This window comes from Drosophila miranda, chromosome 4, assembly GCF_003369915.1.
Source record: "Drosophila miranda strain MSH22 chromosome 4, D.miranda_PacBio2.1, whole genome shotgun sequence".
Lineage (NCBI taxonomy): Eukaryota > Metazoa > Arthropoda > Insecta > Diptera > Drosophilidae > Drosophila > Drosophila miranda.
Window position 1 is genome coordinate 10,661,199 of NC_046677.1, and position 19,342 is coordinate 10,680,540.

Below are 19,342 nucleotides of genomic sequence, written 5' to 3' on the forward strand. Positions count from 1 at the left end.
TCTGGATACGTTGCAAAAAGGGCAAGAGCAACGCTGGCAGCGCAGCAGCAGCGGGCAAAAATTATCCGCGTGGCGGCCGTGCAAGAGTTTTCAACAGCATCGTGAGGACGTGCATCGGTTTTCGACGCCATGCTGCACATGCAAGAATAGGAGAGAAACAGCGAAAAGGCAGCAAAACATGAACAAAAAGAAACGAGCCGGCAACAGTTCTCAGCATGGGTGGGTGTCTGTGCCTGTGTTTGTGTGCTGTGGGCACAGTGGGCGTAAATGTCGTTTCGAGTGCCAAGACTTAATATTATTTTAATTAGCTGGGTTTGGTCACACACATTCCTAATGAATAATAAAATATTTTTAAAATTAAAATAATAAACCAAGATTTTATTGGTAAAATTCCTGTTCCAGATTAGGATCCTTAACTGATTGGATTCCCTTCATTGAAAATATTTGGTTAAAGGATTGGGTTCTCCCTGGATTGAAAAATCCAAAGATTTGAACACACTCCATCAATGCACATGTTCCAATATTATTGGTGGTTTTTCAAACACTATTTGATCAAGAACCAATTTCCGTTTCCACCAAAAATTTGTGCATAATAAATATTCTTATACAAACTGTGCATACAACATTTTCGTAGAGTAGGGTTCATTACCTTCCACAAAGAAATATAACATTTAATCTTGACCTTAAAATGTACAGCCAGTTCTTGTGAAATCCTATAATACACATACATACATATGTATATAATCTGTATAAAATGCAATTTCGTTTTGATAGCCCATAATGTCTGAAAAAATTGCAGGGGTCTTTACCCTCCGCCAATCTATTCCATGTGTCTGTCTGGCTGCAATCGGTAAATGTTATAACTGTAATAAATGTACGAACTGCACTCATTTCCGGGTTTGAGATACCAAAACTTGGACACTTTATGGTAAGTACTTTCCCAGAATTTGCAGCGGAAAGGCCAAGAAAACAGTTGCAAATGCATTCGTAAAGTGATTCACATCTTGGTTGGGATTTAAACAGATTTCTTTTTAGATAGGGGGTCCAAACAGCTGCACCTTTGATAACGTCAGAGCTAGTGAAAAGAAAGGGATTTATAGGCTTGTCATTTATAGATCGTACATTCTAATGATGACTGTGACAAAGTCTATCCTCTGGGCCTCGCATAACATTTGAGTGGTTCGGTATCTATCATTGCGCGGGTTCCTTATCTTATCTTCCACATTGTATCATTATTTACAATGTCCAGCGCCAAAATTCACTCACTAAGCTCGCTCGCAAAACTGCAAAATAGCATTGCACAACGATTTGTTGGGTAATTTCAAGTTCGTGTTGTGTCTGGAAAATTGTTGAGGGGTAAATGCACCCATAGTTTAAGGGAAGTGTGCGGAATCACGTAATTAGGCAATCGGTCTATAGGAACAATCGTATTAATTGGAACTTTGCACACTTCTAAATAGTTCAGGAAATGAATGAAAAATGAGTTCGAATCTTTTAGCATAAACCTGAATGAAATAGCGGTTATCTATTGATATTTGTTCTATATAACAAGGTTTTTCCTTCGGTAATTTCCTATGTGCTATGATCGCGTAATATTTTTCTTTCGTAACATCCGCACGTAAGAGCGTACCCAAACATAAACAATTTCGATTTCGTAAGATTGCTAACTTGTTAGCATTGTTTACCCCAAGATAACAACAAAAATAAACTGCGTCGCCCAATTTTCCATTCGAATCAGATATATTTACATATGCAGGTAGGTACTCTGAGAGAGAGAGAGAGAGAGAGAGAGAGATTCACCCAACCAAAGTGCAAATATTAGTAGACCCACACCAGAGCGAATTACACTTGAAACTGAAGGTACGAAGCATCTATTACATCTGCACCCATGGCTACCGCAACTTTGTAAGTATTCCCAGCTAAGGCTTTCCATGTGGTAGGGTCCCAGTGTCTTATCAGGCGACGCAGGTCTCTTGCATAACTCGCAACTATTTTCACTCGGCAATTTATGCCATATATCAGATGTCACACAAATTAATTCACATTAGGAACAACATATGTTTGTAAATTTCTTTGTAAGCATATACAGTGAACGCTTGAGAGGGTCAACAACCGATTTTAAGAACATTAAACAGAGTATCCCAACACTGACTTCTATCAAAAGTGAACAAAACTTAAGGAATAAAAGATCTTTTATCGCTTAATACCCCATAACTTTGCATAACTTTGTAATTTACTCTTTAGACCATGGAGGCACGACCTTATTGTAGAACTTTCCGTTCAATGATGTCCCTCAGTTATCACTCAGCACACTTTGACATTGACTCTGTCCTTCCAGAAGAGCTATCCCTGTAAATACTCTCTGTACCTTGAGGTAGCCGTGTAAGTGCAAGTACAGTAATGCCTTATTCACTGTGATGTAATTCATATTATTGCGATTGCAATAAATTTGTTTACCAAGAGTGCGCAATCCCAAAGAGCTGGACGGATAACAACAAGTACGCTTATAGGACTGGGGAGACACAATAACAGATATGTGGGAGAGATCCACAAACACTCGAAAGAATGATTGAATGGGAAATTCTCTCAACCGCCCATGTCACTCTTATTTAGTACATGTTTATCATTCAGTTTGTGGCTATATCTCTGTCTGTATGATATTTCTCAGTGCCTTTTCAATGTCAATGCCAGACACAGGCAGACTAGAGAGACATTTGATAAATTCGCACACCTTTGCGATATCTGGCGATTTGGCGTACTTAGATATGTACATATGTATAGTATGTCTGTTTGTTCTAGATCACTAGCTAAAGGCTGAGTTTTATTTCCTTTCCAAATGACTTCTTAGGGGAAGTCCAATTGTCTTGCTTCCAAAAGTCAGATAGGTCGTGGCACAGCTCTAGAGATAACGTTTCAAGGTTGCCAAAACATCGACAAGAATAAATTAACTTGTATTATTTTCGAGATAGGGTCTTGCGGATGATAAAGCACTTAAGAGAACATTCAAGGGTTATAAGGCATTGAGCTTTTCTAGAAAATCGAACTTCAAATACGATTTCTATTGTAAAATCATAAAATACATACATATATAGAAATAATATGGTTTCATTGGAATTTGATTAAAATTTTTAGTGCGAAACTTTAAGTACATTTTCATGTGAATGAAATATGGCTGCAAGAATCTGAAATTTTCTTAGAATCTGTTTTTAGCCTGTTTTTCGTCCATGACGAAAATATACCAGGTGGTGCATTCAGGTTTTGCGCCTTGAAAAGAGAACGCCTTGTATAATTTCGTCAATGGGCCGCGCAGACTTTTCTCAGTAAAAATTCGTACATTTATGGTAATGGATTTGGGAGTACGAGGATGTACTCATACTAGTAGCAAATCCGATTTTCCTTAAATTAATGACAAATACCCTAAAACAAGCTGCACGACTAATGACGACAAATGGCTGATTACAAAACAGCTTTGCGCGTCTGTTTCTGTTTGGTTTTCTCAGTTGAATATAATAACAGGAGCGTTAGTTGCTCTCTCGCAAAAACAGTAGCAATAATATAATTAGCAGCAATCAGCAGTTGTTTTTTAAAATAATATATATTCCTATATGTACATAGGTGTGCAAAGCAATTACAATAACAAATAAATATACAAACACTATGCATTATAATGTCATCATAATTATGGTATTTTAGGGAACCGAACCGTTGTATGCACTTTGTTTTAGGGACAAAATTTGTGAGATACTGGAGCGATGACGCGCGGAGCGTACAGGAGGGCCAGAGATCGCCATTTTGCGGGCACGTAGGCAGCAGCGGCAGACTGCGTCAATAATAACTGCATTAAACGGCTACGACGCCCAGCGAACGAAAACTCTCTCCCGCTCGTACTGGTTCTCTCTCTTTCTCGCCCTCATACTTTTTCATGCGGTCGGCGACAGTCGCTCTCACTGCATTTCCTTTTTGCTGCGCTTCTCTTGTTCTGTCTTTATGGCCTCTGCTTCTGGCGCTGCTTGTGCCCCTACTTTTGCTGCTGCGTCCGTCTCCCACCACTCCTCTTTTGGTGCTTCTCTGCTGCTGGTGGCGCGGTTCATTGACCGGCGACACGTGCATCGTAAACTATTGCACGCCCTCTTCCATTTTGTACGGCCAGCAGCCGTTGAAAACTCTTGCACTGCCTCTCTGAATTACACGTTGCATTTATCGCATGCACATGCTTGCTGCACTACCTCTTCCCTCCTCCCTCTCCCGCTACCCCGGTCTCTCTCTCTGTCCATCTCCCTCTGGCCACTATAAAAATGGCTTATTATAGCTAGACGGTCGGTTTGTTCTGCGGTCGGTCGCGGTGTTGCTGTCTGATTTTTCTCGATATTTGCTTTTCACTCGCGCGTGGCCTGCACTTGTGTGTGTGCGCGCCCCTCGCGCCTCTTACCCTTTCCCATGCTCGGACAAAGTTGTTCCTATCTCAAGAAAACTAGCATTTTGATTATTTTCGGACTTTACAGTTATTTAAAGGAATACAGGGAAGGGCTATGGTTGATACTAGACCAGGGAATACTCTGTTCGCAGATTCAAATTGAAAGGAGTACCCTATAATTAGATTTAATTGGTGCTATTCAGGGAATAACATCACAGAGAGAGATCGAAAATAGATAGCAAAAGCGCCAGAATATGGCATGCTATCATTACTGCTTCAAATATAAATATGTAAAGCACCCACCCCAGGCACACTCGCGAACCAAAATATATTTATGTATATAATAGAGAGATGAAACTACAACAATTCCATATACCCTACCTCTCTACAAATGCCCCTCTATAAATTTGATTAAGCATTATGTCATCGACCGCATGTGTATCTTGATTTCCGCTGAGCGAACTATCAGTGCAACAATATTTACATACATTATTTATATTTCAATGGAACACTCCTGGGTCCGATAAGAGTCCCTTCCTCAGCGCCTCTATAGCTCTGAAGAGTTCATTGTAAATTATAATTTCTTATGTGATGAAATGCTGAGAACCCATGAATTTCTTGAGGTATTTAATCTAAAGTATACCCAGCCGAAGAAACAATTTCTTTTAGTGTTTCTTTGAATGAGAATATTTTGAGAATTTACTACATGAGTATCGATTTCCGTTTGTTCGGGGAACCATCAAAGGTTTATACTTTGTTGGTTCTTAACTTGTACAGTAAAATCTCAACTTGCCGGACACTTCCCACTCCCCAGTAGTCCCAAGCGTTGGAATGGGTAAATTAGTTTCGATTTTTGTGAATGAACACCTGCGATACGAATGGAATCAGCAGAACCACTTTTTCCCTGCTGTAACAATCTAATCAGTAAAAGCTCTAACTAAGAACCACAAATTCATAATGATCTTCCAAACTGATCGGAAACGGTCAAAGAACAGATGAAAATCTGTTTAACCTATTACGATCCGCTCATAAATGGGTCGTACGATTTTCATTCTTTGCACCACTACAAACCTATATTTTCACAGGTGAATTTTGTAGGTAAAACACAAAAAATTGTTCTGTTTGAAAATTATTATGGTAGATCACCCTTTCCTCTTTACTTAACAACAATAAATATTGCGATAACTTTTACCATTTCGGCGCTAAAATTGTTTAAGTAGCAATTGAACCTTTAACAGAAACTAAAAGACTTAAAAAATTCCTTTATCTTAATGCTGGAATTTATTTCAATAAGTAAATTTTGAAACAAAAACAGCATCGATAATCTATAAACATTTTCTGGAAAAGCACTTTAAAATAACTTGTAAGCCCAATCTACAGTTCAAAATGAGAAAATTTTCTCAAAAAACATTTCAGATGAATTCTTAGTCATTCGTAGACACAACCTTAGCGTCTGGCCTTAGGTGCTAATTAATGTTCTAGACAAGCCACTACAATGTTAAAAACAAATTGAAAAAACCAGTTTGGAATAGCAATCGAGACTCAAAGAACTTGAATTCAAATGCTAGAAGCAATGTGGACCCAGAAACTGCGCAATCCATAGGTGGGCTCCGTGGGGCGCTAAGCGCATTGCAATTCAGTTCCCTTTCAAAAGACACAATCGCTTTACGTAAGGGACGGCGTTGGTGATTATTTATGAACACAATGTGGGCACAAAGTAGGTCTAATGCCTGGACTGGACTGGACAACTGGCTCTATAGACGCGTATGTATTTCCCACCGACCTTGACCAGCGCCCAAGGCCACTCTCTGTCGTGCATTGACTCCCAGGGCGCAAGTAGTTTCTCAGCCCCCGCCCCCTATCCGTGCACCCACTTGAGGATCGTTTTTGTTTGGCTTTTACGACCGCACGCGCTCCGTGAACGGGCGTCAGAGAATCGCCAGCAGAAGTGCAAGTACAAAATGCAATATGGAAAATGTGAAAATTCAAACTGCAAAATGCAAAATGCACAATATTTTAACATTATTTATGATGACACGCTCTATTAGCACAAACGGGGATTTACAAGCAAATAACTAAAAATGTGCATTCGTTTTTACAGAACTTTTGCTGGTTTTACTCTCAGCAGTTCCGGTGCTATTGTACGCTTTATGTTCGCTGATTAGGCGTACGTGCTCCGGACAAAGTGGGCCGTAGCCGTGCAGCTAATATTGTATATTCCGAAATATAATTAGACCTCGAAGTGAAAAGGATTGATTTATGATGGATGATAAGAATCCCTTTAGAGTTTTTTCTACGGTTTAAATATAGCCCCTGATGTCAGGTTACAAGAGAGGCTTGTAAAAACACAGTAGATACGAGGGCATGGGTATAAATAGTTTGGTAAAAAAATAAATAATTATTAATGGGTTGTGTTAGACTCTAAGAATAGTTCTGTGTCTATTTCTTTTTAGCCATCAATGAGTTGTTCCCACATTAATATGTAGTCCCATCTGTATCTAGTTAATCTATAAAATATTTATGAACATTGCCCATGATTTTCTCATTTGAGATACAACAAAGACCAAAGGACCGAACAAACAAAAGAAAATAAATCCACGTACACGACCTATAGACTATAGATAGGAGTAAAGTAAATATAGACGCTGGATCGGTGGATGAATGGACGTAGCCTGAGTGCTTGAAATCAGGCGTAACGCTTTTTGATAAGAATCGTGTTGTCGATAGTGTGAAAAAGGGGCGGATCTGACATCCGGTTGTAGGAAAGGGGGCGTGGATAAATAGAACAGATTTGTTGAAAGATAAAAGTCGCTGAAATTATTTAATATTCATTATTTGGTGAAACCAAACCGATGAAATCCAATGATTTAATTCATCTTAACTTGGCCCTCAGTGCCCTTCTTCTTTTCTAAGTTCAAACCACCCCAACAACTCCACAGAATCTCCCCTTCTACCAGCCACTCTTTCCTTACCAATTTGTGGAAAATCTTTTTGAGCCATCGAAAGTAAAGCCTGCCTAAGGACATCAAACGGAATTACGCATTTACCCCATAAATATAGCCATTCGGACACTTCAATTGCTTAAGTTATGGCTGTAGACACTTTTTTTTGGCTGGGTCTGTCTGTCCGTCTGTCTGTTCCTATTCAAGGACCTCTTAGCCTGGCCACATGGCACAGTTTTCGTTCCTTCCTTCCATTACTCCATAATGGAAATGGATGTAAGTGTCAGAACAGCTTAAAGTGACAAGAAGAGGAATAAGCTACAAAAGAAGAGGTGGGTAGAGGTCCTTTGCTGAGATGAGGCTTTTATAATTTATAATGAATGGATCTTATTTCAGGTGTGTACAAGTCTTGCAGAAATTCCTTCCAAGCTGTAAATCTACTAAAAAATGTAATGCAATCAAGTAGTATATGAAAACCCCATTAAAAATGCATATTTGTGTGAGTTATTTTGTTATTGAGTCTGTTAGTTTTTTATTGGTCAATTATAACACGTATATACATATGTACAACCAAGTATGTACATATGTATGTAATTACACAATCTTCCCGCATAGTCGGATTAATGAGCTTCAGTCAAATATGTAATAGGGCAATGCATTCCGTGAGTTTTCATTTCGAGTGCCTAATATATTTTTTATTGCACTTTTCTTGTTGATCTGTCGGATTATATATAGAAATATAGAAATAATTGTCTAGTTTCAAGGGTATTTATAGGTCCCTTTCGCCAAAGCTGTGACTGGGAGAGAGATAGAGAGTTCAATGACAGGTGATCGATCCGGGAATGAGTGTGCTCCTATCTCTAAGGGAACGCTCTAAAAGTGTGCTCTTAGGATGGGCATACCAGAAATATATATATTCGCAAGTATTCCGCTAGCATTTCTAACCACAAAATTCCATTACACAGCGCTCCCTTAGAGATCCCTTAACCCCAAATAGATGCGGTACGAAATCTGCGCAACCCCCATAAGAAACCCAATTAAAAGTTTCGTGTCGTTGCGTTAAAGAAAGTTTTGTCTGGGCCCAGAAACTGCCGACTGTTAATGTCATAAATTTCAAATTTAACGATTCCAGATAGAACACACTACAGCGGGTTGCAGGGTTTTCCCTTAACCGTTTCTTTTCCGTATCCCCTGTTTTCCCGTTCGCGTTTTATGTGCCCGTTTCCGGTCTTTATCTGTTTTCAGATGTTGTTCTGTTCAGATGTGTGTCAAATTGCCACCCACTCAGCCACTCGCCCACTGTGGCTCACCTTCTGCCCCTTGCTCCTTGCTCAAGGTGTGGTGTGGTGCCACCCCCGTGGTACGGCCTGCACCAAAAGCAAAAATTTCCTTCCCAGCTCCGGGGGTTGCTTCTGGTTTTTTGGATGGTTTTTCCTGTGGCTTCTGCGTCTTGCGCTTGGAGTTTTCCGGCTTAGCTTTTCCTTACTGCGCCAGGTTCATTGACCTTGCCATTTTCTTTTCACTTTCTTGACACCAAAATTTCCCTTTTCACTTCGGGGGTTGACTTTTCGGCAAGGAAGAGGAGCGAGGGTGGTTTTGTAGGCAATTGACATGCGCATAATTTCCCTTTCCATGGGGTCGGGGCGGGGGCGGCTTTTCATACTTTGTTCGGTGGGGGGCCCCACACCTCATTTGGGGAGAGGAGGACTGGTGGAAGTTTTTTGATATTGTCATGGTGGAGAATACTATATATATTTTTGTTTGTTTGCTTTTAATTTGGAGCTTTCACCGGCCGGCATTGTTTGGCTGTAATGGTCCTGAAAATTTAATGGGCTACGACAGCCGAAAAGGGGAAAATTATATGAGTGTGGAGATGGGGCGTTCCCAAATGGGGCCACACAGAAGTTAAGTGTATGCGTAATTCCTAATCACACTCGACATTCAGTTTAGTTACTTTGCAAATGTGTTGTGATTACCAGGCAAGATTTTAGGGACTTGGAAAGAATTGGGGATAATTCAGGGCGAAAGCTAGATTGAGTTGTGTCTAAAATGTATACTTTTGAAAGGTTCTTATCGAATTTGAGAGTTTTACAGTTCTCTATACTTAATACATAAAATAAATCTTTCGTAGTACATTTTTCTAAGCAATCCATATATTTTCTACAAGAAACTATATACTCCTTCAGAAATGTTAACAAACTTGTAAATTCTTTCTTGAATTTCAATTATCATCTAAAGAAAGTTCCGTTTTCCTGTGGAATTTTCCACATTGAAGCAATACAACTCTATAAATCGAATCGCACTTCCCCTCCAGCATTAACATCTGCATCTATCGATCCAAAAGCTACTGCCTCAAAAGTGAAGAGCAATGGGATCGATCGGATCAACCATAAAATTGCCACTTGAACAAAGATATATGTATGTATGGATCTGCAGCATAACTACATACATAATTCCAATCAAAACAACACTTGAGGAACCTCCCACCAAAATCTAAGGAGGGATGAGACCCCTACCCCGAAAATAGAAGCACCTAAAAGAACACGAAAGAAAGCTCGATCAGTATGCGGCGAATGCCCCCTAAAATATGTAGAAATCATGAAAATGAATTGGAAACCAGAGCTAGAGGGAGAGAGAGGCATCAACACGGGGCACACGAACTTATCTAATACTATGGATACCGTTACTCGAGGGGTCACTGGCCAGGGAGCCACAGGCCCATCCACAGCACTTGTACTCAAACAAGAACCAGACACAAGCACACGAACACGCACAAACATGCTTGGATTACTCTCCCCAGCCGGTTATGTCACGTCCGATTGTGGGTGGTGGGGGGGATTCACCGTTGGGACATTTCATACGATTTGAGTGCAAGTCGTTTGAGTGAAAATTCAGTTTGTTGCATGCGGGGATATTTTTTTCGAGCACTGATGTGGGAAATTTGTTCGGGCTTGAGAGCATGTTTGAGGGATGGGAAATGGTTGTCCCTTTTTACCGAGGAGTATGGTATGAGTATGCTGGAGTGGAGTGGAGTGAAGTTCGATGATTTCCCAGCGGAATGTTTTGGGTTTGAGGGAAGGGAAATGGTTGTCACTTTGTTTGAGCGGTATTCTGAGTGGAGTGGAGTGAAGTGGTGGGATATTGCGGAGATGGGAGAAGTTTGTTGAGGCATTGGAAAATTTGGGATTACCATTGTATCAATAAAAACTGCAAAGGAAATAAAAAGAGAGCGAACGGGTACTTTGTGATGATGTCTCTATTTTCTCTCTCTGTTTAGAGATTTAATACTTTCTAGAGCGGTCTTGGAAAGCATATGATGGAAGATCTCCCCCTGTACATAATATTTCATTCTAGTATTTGCATGGTAATATTATTTACGGTTATTCGAAGAGCCTGCTAATAAGAATTCATATCCATCGGCCATCTAGTTAAGACCCTTATCAATCTTCTGTATGTGACATGTACATACCTCTTGAGAACACACACAGACCCAATGCAAAAACCCACCCGCCCTTCCGCACGCTCAAATTCCCTTTTGCCCAGCCATCAGCTGTTCGTTAGAGCTGCGCAAACTCCAGGCGACTACGCAATACAATTGAAATTGCTTCGGGGAGAACGCGCACAGTGCGTGGTGCTCTTAGAAGAAGTTTCCGCAGACACCACCACCAGAAACACTGACAACAGGGAAATTTCGGTTTTTTTTTTTTTGGGAAATACTTGAGTCGTGACCCATTTTCAGTACAACATTTGATGGAGTTCAAAGACCTCACGGCCGTCCGTCGCTCAATGTGTTTGCGTTGTGTGGTGTGGAGAGGAGCGACGAGTGACGGGGGTCGTCGGCGGACAGGCAGGGGGACGGACTGGCGGACGGACAGCTGAGCGGACAACCCCAAAAAGCCTAGGGCTTAATTTTCAGCTGTGCTTTCTTTCTGCCTTTCGCTTTCTGTGTCTAATTTAATTCTTATTTTCTATTACACACACAAAATGCAACTGTTTTTCGGTTGTTTTCGGCTTAGATGCGTATGGTATGGGGGCTCTGTCATGATGTCATTTTAGAAGTTTGTTTTATATTTTTCCGTGGGGGGCAGGAGGCCGGCGAGGGTGGAAATGCATAATCAGCATTCTGCTTTATTTATGCGTACATTTTATGCGTGTCCCAAGCTGAGGATTGGTAGGGCGCTCTGCAATCCCATATCATAATATGATGGTGGTTGCTATACAGACACCCGGCCGACCCGCCCCGTCCATGTGCCTTGGCTTGACCCATATATGCAGACTTTTGGTGGGAAGAACATACGACCAAATTTAAGTATTATTTTATTTGATGGTAGTGATAGAATTAGCATGAATTTAATCAAATATTTAGATTTGTGGTTCGTTTAGTTAGACGTTTATATGCGATTTATTGTAAATTTAGTATTTCTAAGGACAGATAAGACAAGCTTTAGGGATAAGCTTATTTGGAAACAATCGGCGGCGGAAAATTTACAAAAAATCAATCTCTAATTAAAGATTTTAGAGGTAGGCAGACCAATCCTCTGTATCTTCTTCATTCTCTACCGCAGACCGATGGATCAGTGATTCGCCCATAGCCTTTGAACTCTAAAAAACATATTGAAATCTTTGAGCACATACCAAAAACTCTCATCAAAGATGATCCACCATCTCCGGTTCAGTGCCTTCTGTAAAAACGGAAGCTACAAATCAATTTGGGGGAAAAAGCCCCCCCACAGCACACCCACAGACAATGGATAATAAAAAAAACTGTGAAAAGCGGTCAAAAATTCAACGAAATATAATCTTGGCCACAAAATTTCGTTGCTGCTGTCTTTGGGATGCTTTCTGGAAAGGAAAAACAAATCTTTGGACTATGGAAAGTTCAAGAACCCCATGAAACCATCAGCACGCAGACGTTTCCCATCGACACCGACACGCCATCAGCCATCGCTGGCTCACTGGCTATGCTGTTGGATGGAATGGACTATTTCCCGTACCCCATACTCCAAACGGCCCCACCACACCACTCCCGAGAGACAGGGAAAACTTTACCCCGCACTACAAACGAAAGTGAGTCTCTCCCCCCAAGTATTTCTCCATCTTCACCCTCTTGCCGAAGACCAGAGAGCACACTTCTTTTTTGGCGCACGGCAGTAGAAGTTCATTGAACTTGAGGGCCAATCGGAAGCGGAGCTAAACACACATTCTCCACTCTCCACCACCCACCCACCCAAACTCCACCAGAGAGCATTCGATTATTTTCCAGATGGGCACAAAAAGTGGGGTTTGGTGGTTGAAAACGAAAGCCAGAAACACTGGCAAAACATGCTCAGATACGCGTTGGTTGGAGTTAAATTGGTTAATTTACTCATGGGGCGGCATGCCACACCCTTTGCCTCCCTCCCCCAACGGGCACTTTTCTTTGAAATGAAAGCGAAAACGCAACTGAATATGCCGCTTTCTGTGTTGTCTGTGTGCTTTGAAAGGGAAAATACTGTTGCATACTTCGCGGCGACCTCAATTATACAGATTTTAAGAGAATGGTGAAAAAAGCTTTAACTTAAAAGAGATCCATCAAATGATCTTGTACTGTAATATGGAATCTTAAGCTTATAATATATTATATCATATTATAATTACTTTGGAAACTCCAAAATGAGGAATGGCACAGATTTTGGTAGATTTAAGAACATTAGAGATGTATTACAACCTAATCTTTTACTAAGACAGGATTCATTTAGAGAAATCTTAGTTGAGCTTGTTTTGAGAGGTTTCTCACTTACTTGATTACTTATCTAAAACCATTGGAAATTTAAGGGTCGTATCGATCAAGCGTTGTAACCGTATAGTTTTAGCTATACGTCTAGATGGGCTTTCGTAAAACCAGCTTTTCTCCCTTAAGTGGGTTAAATATAGACCAGTTTGGTCATTAGTAAGGCCGTATATAGAGGACGTTAATGCAGTAGCCATATATATGGCAAATAGCAGTAGTTGATAGGAAATCCATGCTGACTGTTTCTTCTAGAGGCTACGTCCTGGCTGTGTCTAGGTGTTTCAATCTTATAGCTTGGTAAAACCAGGCCTTACAGCAACAGATCTCCCTGTACATCCTTTAAAATGTACTTATACTTGTACTCTTGATTGACTCACAAAATAACCAAAACACCTACCATCTTGAACATTTTCTGATTTATTTACGTTTACTTTACTCTGTTTCGTTTTGTTCACTTAATAGTTTTACACATTCATACAAAATATATGTAAATCATCTTCATTGTCATCTTCAGTTGTCCAGGTCGGTTGTTCAGTTTTAAATAACGTATAAATTATAGCGAAACAAATTATAACTAATTTGTTTCTCTTTTGAATTTAATGTTAATAATACGCTTTAAATATGTGTCGTGAAAATGTGAGTTTACTCAGAAATGACATGCCAAAACGCGTCGGATGGTAAAAGAAAAAGACAACAAACCGATTTGTGAGGGCCCCTCTACGGAAATGGTGTAATGCAAACAACTTTTTGACTAACAAATAAAACCAAATGAACCCTAAACACTTGAATGAGCATCTGTGTGAGTGGGTTGGTACAATAGTTAAATAAGCTTATTTAGATGTCCTTAGTAGCGTCCTCCTCCAACAGTGGTTCTGTTCTCCTTACTGGGGTGGCACAGGCGTTGGCTGCGGCGCCAATCGGCTAACAATGGCAATGCCCCCGCGAATGATTTTGGCGATGGCAGGGGGAGCGCGAGCGGCCAGCGTCTCGAAGGTGATGCGCAGCTCGGCGAAGGCGGTACGAGGATAGGGATTGCGGCGTGAGGTATATCGCATCACCACATAGTGATAGTAGATAATAGGTGTCATCAGGCCAGCGTGGCTCCTAAAAGGGCAAAGAAATGGATTATAAAACATCAAAAAAGCAACGAAAAATTAACCATAAACTCACATAAAAGTGAGAACAATAGCATAGGGCATAATGAAGATCTCGCAGAATGCTGTGGCCTTCAGTATGTTGGCCGCCTGGAACTCCACAATCGAGATGATGAAACGGGCGCCCCACCACGAGTTCTGGCCAATCAGCTATAAAATAAATCACAACCATTATGTTACGGTCAAGCGAGGACATCTCCTTAGCATGCTTACATCCAACAACTTAAGTGAATAGCTGGAGGCGTGCAGCACAGAGTAGAGCAGCACGGGGACCAGCACCAAGAGCGACGGCCGAATGTTGAAGAAGATCAGAGAGTACACCATGTAGTGACACGAGTCTTCGGCAAACAATTTGCTCAGGAATTCGCGACTGAACGAGAAGGCGGGTACACGTTGATGCAGACGCAGGGCAGAGATGGCCGCATTGGCCAGCAGAACCTTGGTGAAGGAGCTCTGTTGTGAACTGTGAAGAAGATATATGAATTTTAGATGCTGTTCTTTTCTGTTCTCTTTTTGAATACTCACGTAAATACGGGCAACACATAGCTCACGGTAAAGAATATCGATAGCAGCCGCAGGGCCCACAGTGCGGAATCAATTCGATTCGTTTGGAAATGCTGCAAGAGCTTGGCCGGAGCATTCTGTGGTTGGTTCTGGTTCTGCTGCTGCTGCTGTTGCTCCTGCTGCTGTGATGTGCTCTCAGAGCCATTGGTCTCGGCGCTATCGAAGCGCGGTGGCTGGTCGGTGGATGTGCTCATTATGAACTTGTCGGTTGATTGCTGTTCACCTAACTGGATTTCTTAGTCTGCAAGTCAGTCATGAAAGGGAAGAAAATACAATAGAGAAACGTAATGAGTTTACTTTCAGCGTTATCAGCGGGAATTCTGTTCTTATCGCTCCGGTATTGGCCTGATAAGCTAACCCCCATACCCTGACTAGGCAACCACCGAACCATATCTAATGTCTGTGTGTGTTCTTCACCTTTTGGTGAAGTTTCTTTCTTTAGAGATGGCATATGCTGATCCACACTCCATGAACTTATGACTCGGTCTATGACTGAGATCTTGTGCTGCTCAGGGCTTTGGAACAGCACGCGCTTTGGCTTTCAATTGAAATTTGACTCCGGTTGTTAAACCAGTCAAATGGAAAGTTGCAAACCCAGACACACTTCACAACAGCACTTAAAACACAAGAATGGGCGTGTCAAAGAGGCGTTTTAATAGTCACGTTGACTCAAGATAAAATGAATTACAGACCAAACCATGTTTTGCATAGGCCACAAAAAAAAAAAGAAATCACAAAAGGGTTAAAACCCAATGGTAAGAAGCGAAATTTAAATGCTCTTCAATTGCAGTTTATGGCTTAATGTTCGTTCAATTCTTTATCTCCAGCCGAAAAGGTCTTTCCTAAAACTTAAAATGCCAGCAATTTATGATGCAAAGCACAGTAAAACTTGTAAATTTCCTCGTAAAGTTTAAGAAACTTGCAATTACAGACAAGACAGGGGAGTGCGAGATGATACGACTGACTGACGTCTGGCCACAATGTGCAGTGCATGTTGTTACGAAATACACGTCGAAATATTAACACAGACAGACACAAATATGGCCAAACAGGTGGCTGCCACACAGAGTGCGAAGGAGAGAGGCAGAGACAGCAAGAGATACCACCATACCGCGGAAGCAAGAGTTGGGTAAACAACACAACACACACCGAGAGAGTGCGGCGGCGCAGCGGACAGTGCGGACTCCTACGTGTATGTACATGTACCTGGGATATGTGTACATAAAATGACTGATATAGCGGGAATAAAGGCGGGTCATTAGGTGTCATTTAATATGCAAGAGCATTCAAGCGGAGGTGGGCTAAGATATGACATTACTATTGATTTTAAGGTTGGGTCCTTCAAACGAACTGGGTCAAGTACTTCACTTTGATAATTGCCTTTGACAATAGATTTGGATTATTCATGCGAAACCAAAAAGTCACCAATCTGATGAAATTTGGATGAAATATGTATAAATAAATGACGTCACGTGGTCGGAACAGCAAGGAACACGTCAGAGGTAGAACAGAATACCCGGGTACGGGGGTACACGCACGCTCACAAATTGCCTCCGATTGACATGTCTGAACTTTAAATAATAAAACAAGATCAAAATGACAAAGCAAATTGTATCTACCCAGATATACTACAGACCGCGCTCAAAGTGCAGGGCCCTTTCGAAACTTTGAATTAGATGCTTCCTCCACTCTCCCCAGCAACAAGCGATCGGATTAGGGCACAAACAAGAGACCTGCATACTTTTTGATTATAATGCCAGCAGCACTCTGCTGTCGAATTGGGTTAATAAGGAACGAAGGGGGGTTGGGGTTCGTTGCTCCGCTCCGCGTACAGTTTTAAATGATTTTGGGACGATTTTGTCGCGTGAAGAAAGTTGGCCCAGGTATTATATTCCTCATTCCCCGTGCGTCTGCAGACAGTCAGCGTTGTCTCACACAAAATGCCGTGTAATCCAAGAAGTTTTGAATTAAAATCTATCTGCGAACTTACCGTTCACTGAGCAACAAATGCGTCTAGGGTTTCTCACTGCCGATATGGTACAAAAAATAAATACAAATTTTACACGTAAATCAAATACGTCTTGGTCTCTTCCTCTTGCACTTTGAACTAGTTCTGGCTCAGTAGAGTTCCAGCACTAAATAATACCATAATGTTCACATATCTCGGAACTGTGGAACCGGTGAGATAGAAATTAACTAAAGAGCCAGCACTAAATAATGCCATAGCGCAAAACAGAGCGAACGCACATTATAGTTGAATTTATTTTTAAAATAGCACTTTCTGCTTTGAAGTGTCAGAAAATATAGTCATGGAGGACGATCTTGCACTTCCCGCCGACACACTAGCCATTCTCAATGAATTCCTGGCAGAGCGTTCCAAACGCGAGGCCGAAGAGGAGGATCGCATTGTAAACCAGGACGGTAAGGAAGCAACATTTGAAGAGAATTGGGCAAGTTATTAAGATAACTACGAGTGTTGGCCTGCTAAACGTGTCATATTTTATATCTGCAGCAATTGAGCCAGTTCTGGTATAGTAAAAAGACTAAACTCACAGTACGTAACATTGTTGCCAAGCTATTGAAGGAACAACCAAATAAACCCGAAGAATGCAACTACCGCATAGCTTTGCTGTCTTGTCCATCTCTTTACAAGGATATTAAAGATATATATGACCACGGTAAGGAAATAGTCAAATTCAACTACCCATATTTTGTGACCTTCTCCCCGCTTTTTAGTCAGCATCTTCGAGTACGACAAGCGTTTTTCAGCCTATGGCACTGATTTTGTCCATTACGATATCAATTGTATAGATCCAGACTATCTGATAAATCATCACAAAAAATATGATTTAATCATAGCCGACCCGCCGTTCTTGTCCAAGGAGTGCATTGAGAAAATATCTGCCATTATCCTTAAGCTGCAGAGCAGTCCCTGTGATTCCAAACTGATATTTTGCTCTGGAGAGGTCGTGGAACCCTGGCTCACAGCCTGTTTGCCGGTGCACAAGTGCAATTTCCGACCGGAGCATGAACGTAACTTGGGCAACGAGTTCGTTAGTTATGCCAACTTCAATTTGGACAATTATATTTAAAATGAACCGAATAAAATGTGTGTTTCTTGTGTGTTAGTGCGGCTACAATGGCATCTATTTCGCGACGACATCAGCCTCCTTGCGCTGTTGAACCAGCTCGCGCAAACCGTCTTCCTGGTCTTTCAATGACTTCTGCAGGAATTCCTTCTTCTTTTCGAGTAGTTCAATGGCCTTTTCACATTTGTCCTGCTTGCTCTTCAGATCTTCGCGCATATTTTGAACGTCCGTAAGCAGAAACATGCGACCAACAGACATATATACCCTGTAATAGTCGAGTAGATTTCCAATTAAGGCATAAAAGAAACATTATAAGGGCATCACATCCAAACACACCTCGTATCATTGTCCAAATTGTTTGTGCCCTTTTCCGTCAACAGATATTTGTGTTTTCCCGTCTTGACCATATCGCATTTCATGTCGATCATATTGATCTTCTTGGATGTCTCCAATTTGTTGATCTGCATCTCGGTGAAGGCCTGCGGGAGGGGGTGGATAGAAATGAGTAATGGGGAGCACGCGCTGCACGCCGGGTCTCGCCTGGAGCCTTGGACAGCGGCCTCACCTTCTTTAATTCGATGTCCATTTGTGCCATTTTGTTTGATAAATGTTCTCTTAAAGTTTATTTGACTTAAATTGAATGTTTTCACTATAAATTTGCTTAAAATCTCAACACCTGCGTGCTGTATAGACCCTGAAAAACCGAACTTAGCCCACTTCAGCCCCCTCTTTTTAAATAGTAAGTGGTAAGTGGCGGAAAATATTATACGATTGTAAATTCTTCTTGTAGATTCATGCCATCTTTCCTCTGAACTTAAAAAAACCACGACATCTCTTTCCTGAACTGCGCTAAAATTATAAAATTTTTATTATTTTCAATGGAGTATTAAAATACCCCCTTGGCTTGCAATGGGTTAATCGTTCTCCGTCAAGGATTGGAAACTATATTGCTCAATTTTGATATTCCGTCAAATATTACTAGCTAGATAGAACATTTAGCCGTGCCCAAATAATTTTATCCGATTAATGAATCAAATTTCTACTTGACTGGTTTATTTTAAATACTTGCTTTTATTTGATTTTGCGTAAAAAAAGGTTTTAGCGAAAAAGGTCAAACAAATAAATCGTAATAAAACGTAAGAGAAAAATCGTTCATATTGCTCAATTTTGATATTCCGTTGAATAATTCTGGCTAACTAAGAGCCTTAGCTCTGCTTTTATAATTTGAAGCCATTGATGAATAAATTTTTTGCAAGGATAGCTACTTTTAAGTACTCCTTTTTATTGTTTTGTCTCTGAAACAAGGTTTAAGCAAAAAAGGTCAACAAAAAAACAGGTTAAGCGCAGCGCTGTTAACATCGATGTAGAACCACACTTTGACTGTTATCGAGTTCAAATTCCATTTGACC

General features: G+C 40.9%; 3 protein-coding genes across 3 annotated transcripts; 1 reads left to right on the forward strand and 2 right to left on the reverse strand.

Moving 5' to 3' along the window:
- Positions 1–13,525: 13,525 nt before the first annotated feature.
- Positions 13,526–16,946, reverse strand: LOC108162956 (Krueppel homolog 2). Its single transcript, XM_017297955.2, has 5 exons — positions 16,835–16,946; positions 14,806–15,085; positions 14,494–14,743; positions 14,297–14,430; positions 13,526–14,230 (listed from the first exon to the last, which is right to left on the reverse strand). The coding sequence occupies exons 2-5, from the start codon at positions 15,036–15,038 to the stop codon at positions 14,008–14,010; spliced, it is 840 nt and encodes a 279-aa protein (XP_017153444.1). The 5' UTR covers positions 15,039–15,085; positions 16,835–16,946; the 3' UTR covers positions 13,526–14,007.
- Positions 16,947–17,046: 100 nt separating this feature from the next.
- LOC108162958 (protein-lysine N-methyltransferase CG9154) lies at positions 17,047–17,967 on the forward strand. Its single transcript, XM_017297957.2, has 3 exons — positions 17,047–17,294; positions 17,357–17,522; positions 17,581–17,967. The coding sequence occupies exons 1-3, from the start codon at positions 17,154–17,156 to the stop codon at positions 17,934–17,936; spliced, it is 663 nt and encodes a 220-aa protein (XP_017153446.2). The 5' UTR covers positions 17,047–17,153; the 3' UTR covers positions 17,937–17,967.
- On the reverse strand, positions 17,895–18,528 carry LOC108162961 (prefoldin subunit 1). Its single transcript, XM_017297959.2, has 3 exons — positions 18,499–18,528; positions 18,270–18,412; positions 17,895–18,198 (listed from the first exon to the last, which is right to left on the reverse strand). The coding sequence occupies exons 1-3, from the start codon at positions 18,526–18,528 to the stop codon at positions 17,991–17,993; spliced, it is 381 nt and encodes a 126-aa protein (XP_017153448.1). The 3' UTR covers positions 17,895–17,990.
- Positions 18,529–19,342: the final 814 nt, after the last annotated feature.

What these genes read in the sequence shown, in the direction of transcription:
- LOC108162961 (XM_017297959.2), bottom strand. Translation starts at nt 18,528, where the DNA reads ATGGCACAAATGGACATCGAATTAAAGAAG. An exon ending in TGGACATCGAATTAAAGAAG is followed by an intron (nt 18,413 to 18,498) that starts GTGAGGCCGCTG and finishes CCCCTCCCGCAG; the next exon opens with GCCTTCACCGAGATGCAGAT. An exon ending in AATTTGGACAATGATACGAG is followed by an intron (nt 18,199 to 18,269) that starts GTGTGTTTGGAT and finishes CGACTATTACAG; the next exon opens with GGTATATATGTCTGTTGGTC.
- LOC108162956 (XM_017297955.2), bottom strand. Translation starts at nt 15,038, where the DNA reads ATGAGCACATCCACCGACCAGCCACCGCGCTTCGATAGCGCCGAGACC. An exon ending in ATTCACTTAAGTTGTTGGAT is followed by an intron (nt 14,431 to 14,493) that starts GTAAGCATGCTA and finishes TTTATTTTATAG; the next exon opens with CTGATTGGCCAGAACTCGTG. An exon ending in GCTATTGTTCTCACTTTTAT is followed by an intron (nt 14,231 to 14,296) that starts GTGAGTTTATGG and finishes TTGCCCTTTTAG; the next exon opens with GAGCCACGCTGGCCTGATGA.
- LOC108162958 (XM_017297957.2), top strand. Translation starts at nt 17,154, where the DNA reads ATGGAGGACGATCTTGCACTTCCCGCCGACACACTAGCCATTCTCAAT. An exon ending in CAACATTTGAAGAGAATTGG is followed by an intron (nt 17,295 to 17,356) that starts GCAAGTTATTAA and finishes TTATATCTGCAG; the next exon opens with CAATTGAGCCAGTTCTGGTA. An exon ending in TAAAGATATATATGACCACG is followed by an intron (nt 17,523 to 17,580) that starts GTAAGGAAATAG and finishes CCCGCTTTTTAG; the next exon opens with TCAGCATCTTCGAGTACGAC.